General features: G+C 47.4%; 1 protein-coding gene across 1 annotated transcript; it reads left to right on the forward strand.

Annotated features, from left to right (window-relative positions):
• The first annotated feature begins 787 nt into the window (after positions 1 to 787).
• On the forward strand, positions 788 to 5,313 carry LOC122111353 (HLA class II histocompatibility antigen, DM alpha chain). Its single transcript, XM_042684143.1, has 5 exons — positions 788 to 940; positions 3,107 to 3,391; positions 4,191 to 4,469; positions 4,705 to 4,833; positions 5,162 to 5,313. Exons 1-5 carry the CDS (start codon positions 853 to 855, stop codon positions 5,164 to 5,166), a joined length of 786 nt encoding a protein of 261 aa, XP_042540077.1. The 5' UTR covers positions 788 to 852; the 3' UTR covers positions 5,167 to 5,313.
• The last annotated feature ends 368 nt before the right edge of the window (positions 5,314 to 5,681 follow it).

The raw sequence follows: 5,681 nt of genomic DNA on the forward strand, positions 1-5,681 counted from the left end.
CAATTTAGAACTTACTGTTTATTTCTAGACTTTTTAAATTTATTATTTTCAGACTGAAGTTGATGGTAGGGAACTGAAACCCTGAGAAGTGAGAGCTCAGATAAGGTGGACTACTGTGTTTGTTGTTGTTTGTCAGGTGTGGGGCTCGAACTCTGGGCCTGGATCCTGTCCCTGAGCTCTGCGGCTCAAGGCTAGTGCTCTACCACTTGAGCCAAGCGCCACTTCCTGTTTTCTGGTAGTTAATTGGAGATAACAGTCTCACAGACTTTCCTGCCCCTGCTGGCTTTGGATCATCAGATCTCAGCCTCAAGGAGGTGTGAGCCGATGACACCCGGCCAGTGTTCATCTTAGTATTTGTACCACTGAGTCCAGTTCCCAGCACTTAGTGAATTTTCATTATATTTCCACAGAATGAGTAAACCTTTCTTATGAAGAGAGGGCTAGGAGGGAAGAGGAAGTGGGGTCTGAAGTGCCCTGGAGGTGGGGGTGGGGTGGAGGGGGTGTTACTGATGGATGACTCACTTCCCATCACAACATTGTGTCACAAGGGGGCGCTGCTGTACAGAGCCGGACATCTGGAGGCTAGAAAAGGAGTTCCACCAGGAGGCAGACATTCCTCCACTGGCCCAGCCCACTGGGCCTGCTGGTTATTAGAAATATCTTCTGGAGGTTGCTAGCTCTAGGTCTCTCCCTAGTGACTGATGATGTTGAACTTTATACCTCTGTGATTGGTTTAGCCACAATGACAAGGACAACTATTGGAAATGAGCTGACGAGAAACAAGGGGAGGGCTCTAAGGACCCCAGACAGAGGAGTTGGTAGTTCCTACCTACCCTGAAGTATAGAGAAGATATGGATCATGAGCAGAACCAAGGAGCTGTGCTGCTACAGCTGCTACAGTTTCTGTGGCTGCTGTCCCATTCCTGGGCTGTCCCCACAGGTAAGACGGTAGCTTTCCTTTACTTCTATCCTAATGACATCAGAGCCCAGGGAGCCCACACAGAGCATGGAAGAGCCCTGTGTTTTGTAGGTGGTGGGATGGATTATGAGATGGTGGACATTGTAGTGGAATCAGAAAGAGAGTGACCATTTCAGGATGATAAGCAATATCAGAGGTTTAATACTCCATTTAAGACAATCTTGTGGTGTAGAGTCCACTATTTTATTTTATTATTTTATTTTTTGGGTCCAGTCGTGGGGCCTGAACTCTGGGCCTGGGCGCTGTCCCTCAGCTCTTCAGCTCAAGGCTAGCGCTCTACCACTTGAGCCACAGCGTCACTTCCAGCTTTTTTTCTTTTTTGCTTATGTGGTGCTGAGGAATCGAACCCAGGGCCTCAGGCATGCAAGGCAAGCGCTCTACCACTGAGCCACCTTCCCAGCCCGAGTCCACTATTTTATAGATGAAGAAATATTCGAGCTAGTTTAGGTGTCTTATATGAGTTGACACAATTGGAAAGTAATAGCTCTGGGACTGGAACAAAGCAAAAGTTATTTCCATTCTTTCATGATAGTCTCTTATCAATTCATTTTGTGGTTCTTGAAAAGTCTCTTACCTTTATGGATCCTTAGTTTCTTCTCAGTGAAGGAGAATGGAAGCATGGAAGAGTAATCTAGATTACCCCTCTCACTCAAAATGTCTTTTTTTTTTTTTATAGACTTAAAACTGTATTAGTGCATTTAGATTTTGGAGAAAGAATCAAAATGTAAAATACCTCTACAATAATACAATATTAATAGAAATCAGCCATGAACTGGGGTCATCTTAAGTGACCTCATTTAAACTACCATTTTTAAATATAAGAAAAGTAATTTCTTGGTCCAAATTAATGAAACTTTTAAAAAGATTGTCTTTAGAGAAGCACTGAAGACAATGCTTTTTCAGACACATTTGAGTATTTTGGTTAAGAGTTTTTTCTGGCCTGGGGGATTCCGGCTGGGAGTTTCAAAGAAGATTACTTCCAAAAGTCAGAGGGTCACTTCCCCCAATCCTGTCATTCTTTGTGAGGCTCAGGGTCAGGGGAAGTAGGGGAGAGGAGAGGTTTTTAGAGAGGTGAAATGACTGGAGCTGTGTGGAGCCTGGATTTTAGTTTACATGTGTGCTGGGTAGGCTAAAGAAGTGTCATTATGGCCTAGTGAGGCCATGATCATTCTTCCTCCCAACTGTCTAAGACAGGGACCCCATCTGTGGTCTTTGAGAGTACATATAGTAGCCTGTGTCACTGGACAAATGTTTTCCCATGGGAAGATGAAGCCCTGTGCTGTCTCATGGCTTGGTGAGTGGAGTGCAAGCTGTTTGGCTTCTACTTGCCTCCTTGGCTGGTGTCTTTGTGCATTACACAAGTACTCAATCAGAACAGTGACTCTTGACTCTGTTGCCTTACACAATAGACTTAAGTTTTTGGGTTTTTTTTGGGACAACTTTAGACAATTGCTTTTGCAATTGTGTGTGTGCACATGCACATGCATGCACTGATATTAGGGCTTAAACTCAGTTTTTACTCAAGGCTGGTGCTCTACCCCTTGAGTCACAGCTCTACTTCTGACTTTTTGCTGGTTAATTGGAGATAAGCATCTTATACTTTCCTTCCTGTATGGGCTTTAAATCCTGACCATTAGATCTCAGCCTTCTGAGTAGCCAGATTACAGGTTTGAGCTACTATCACCAGGTGACAGTTGCCTTTTTATGCCAAAGGAGGTTTGCCTCAGTCCTTCTTCACCTCTATTGTGAAGAAGAGCCTCCAGACACTGGAGGGGTTTCACCACATCTCTATTCTGCTCCCTGAAGCAGTTCTTAAATTCTTTTTTTTTTTTTTTTTTGGTCGGTTGTGGGGCTTGAACTCTGGGCCTGGGTGCTGTCCCTCAGCTCTTCAGCTCAAGGCTAGCCCTCTACCACTTGGGCTACAGCACCACTTCTGGTTTTCTGGTGGTTTATTGGAGATAGAAGTCTCATAGTCTTTTCTGCCCAGGCTGGCTTTGAACCGCCATCTTCAGATCTCAGCCTCCTGAGTAGCTAGGATTACAGGCGTGAGCCACCAGGGCCCGGCTGTTCTTAATGTTTTTTACTTTAAAAAGGGACCTGCCTGAACCTTGCCCTATCTCTTTGCAGCTACTACCCCAGCATGGCAGGGTGATCTGCAAAACCACACATTCCAGCATACTGTGTTCTGCCAAGATTGGAGTCCCAGCATTGGGCTCTCTGAGACCTATGACCAGGACCTGCTTTTCTCCTTTGACTTTTTCCATGACACCAGAATACCTCATCTACCTGAATTTTCTAAGTGGACTCAGGACCAAGGAGACACCCCTGCCATCTTATTTGACAAGAAGTTCTGTGAACTAATACTCCAGCAAGTAGGCCCCAAACTGGAACCATATATCCCAGTGTCCAGAGGTCAGGATGCTGGGATGGGGGGGATGGGAGGGCTGTGTTCCTTCTTACCATTGTCCATCTAACTCACTGAACTTCATTCCTCACATCCCACGCCTTCTCATTCTTGCCTAAAGCCTTTCTTTGGGTCCGGTCGTGGGCCTGAACTCTGAGCCTGGGCACTGCCCCTCAGCTCTTCAGCTCAAGGCTAGTGCTCTACCACTTGAGCCACAGCACCACTTCCGGCTTTTTTTTTTTTTTTTGCTTATGGGTGTTGAGGAATCGAACCGAGGGCCTCAGGCATGCAAGGCAAGCGCTTTACCACTTCCCAGCCCAAGCCTTTCTTTTTCTGATTCAGAATTTCTTTTTCCACCAGACACTGTCTCCATCTGTACCCTGTGTTTTTCTCTGCACAGGAGACAGTGTAGGCTTTCAAAACTATTTCTTGAACTTGGTGGAATTCAACAGGGACCAGGTGATGAGTAATGAGTATCAGCACTCGGATTTTTGTGTTCAGCAAGACTGAAAGGGGGGGTAGGTGGTGGTAAATTGGTGACAGGCCTGAGTTTGAAGGACAAGAGTGACTAGACTCCAATATGAGGTCTAGACAGCCAGTTCTGCCACAAGTTGGAGCAGAAAAATCTAGAGTGGCTGTAGCTATGGTTCTTGCTTGGAAGACTTCCCCCAGGGAGCCAGCTTTCCCTTCATCGGCCTCAAAGCCCCACTTACTCATCTCTGGCCTCCCCTCCATGTGCCTCACCCCAGCAGTACCATCTAAACTTGTCCCTTTTTTTTCCCCTTTGACCCCTCAACTCCCCACCAGGTCTCCCTGTGCCTGAGGTGTTCACCATGAAGCCCCTGGAGTTTGGCAAACCCAACACGCTGGTCTGCCTTATCAGTAATCTCTTCCCGCCGACCTTAACAGTGGACTGGCAGTATAACTCTGCCCCTGTGGAAGGAGCAAGGCCCACTTTTGTCATGGCCATGGATGGACTCACCTTCCAGGCATTTTCCTATTTAAACTTCACACCAGAACCCTCTGACCTGTTTGTCTGCACTGTGACTCATAAAATCGATGGACACTCAGCGATTGCCTATTGGGGTGAGGGCTCTTTTCCTTGGAGTCTGGTTCCTGGGGAAGGAGGGGCGATGGGATAGGACAATTGCAGGGCCTTTCTTTCCCTACTTGGACCTATTTGGTCCAATCTCATTCTAGACAACCTCAACCGTCCATGCTTTAGTTTCTTCCTTGTCAAACTAGATCCCCAAGACCATTCCCCTGGGTAGAGGGCACCTCAGCCAGGTCTTCAGGCTCACTTACCTTCTCTTTGTTCTAGTGCCCCAGAATGCCCTGCCCTCGGATCTCCTGGAGAATGTGCTATGTGGGGTGGCTTTTGGTCTAGGTGTGCTGGGCATCATTGCAGGCACTGTCCTCATCATCTACTTCCGGAAACCTTGCTCAGCTGGTACGTCATCTGGAGTGGGTGGGTATCCCAGATACAGTGATGGCTGTGTTGGCATGCCAGGATTATCCTGTGGCATGATGGGCATATGGGCATACAGCGATAGATCCTGGGGTGATGATGGAGGCACATCTTCCCAGCTGGGGACCTGGTTACACCGCTGCGGTCACAAAGGATGGCTTTGAGTAGGATAGAAGTGATGTGGGCACCAGGAGGGAAAATGTTTATAAATGACAAAGACAGATCAATAGGGTTTGCCCCAGGCAGAGGGAGGACTTTGGGGAAATGGAGAGACCCATGATAACCTTCCACCATCCTACTCTCTCCTCAGACTGATTCTTCTGGACCAGAGTTTGATGCCAATAATTAGCCATCCAAGCAAGGGATGGCCAGAGGTGTCTCATGTCCTGGCCAGGAGCTGTCCTTCTCAGAGGCTCCTCCAGTGTGTGTGTGTGTGTGTGTGTGTGTGTGTGTGTGTGTGTATGTGGGGGGGGCTGGGGTGGAGGGGCGGGGGTTGGGGGAGATCTCTGCTGAGCGCTGTGCTATCGCTGTGTGTTTGACTACAGCAGAGCACCTGTCACATGCATACTCCTTCCCACTTCAAGGCAATAAACCTCATTTCTTAATATCAATGTAGCTTCTTTCTTTTGTGTTAGTGTACTCGATAAGCTCTCTGTCACTGAGCCACACTTCAGCCCAACGTAGCTTCTTTCCTGATATTTGTTTCTGGATACCTCAGTGTAAGTGGGTTGTCATTTCAATTTCAGCATACCTTAGTATGCACACAGCTTGCTCTCCTGAAGGAGGGAAGCAGGGAAAAACCCTTCCTCCCTCCCTAGCAGAGCCCTTGT

This window comes from Dipodomys spectabilis, unplaced genomic scaffold, assembly GCF_019054845.1.
Source record: "Dipodomys spectabilis isolate Male_0828 unplaced genomic scaffold, ASM1905484v1 ptg000085l, whole genome shotgun sequence".
NCBI lineage: Eukaryota > Metazoa > Chordata > Mammalia > Rodentia > Heteromyidae > Dipodomys > Dipodomys spectabilis.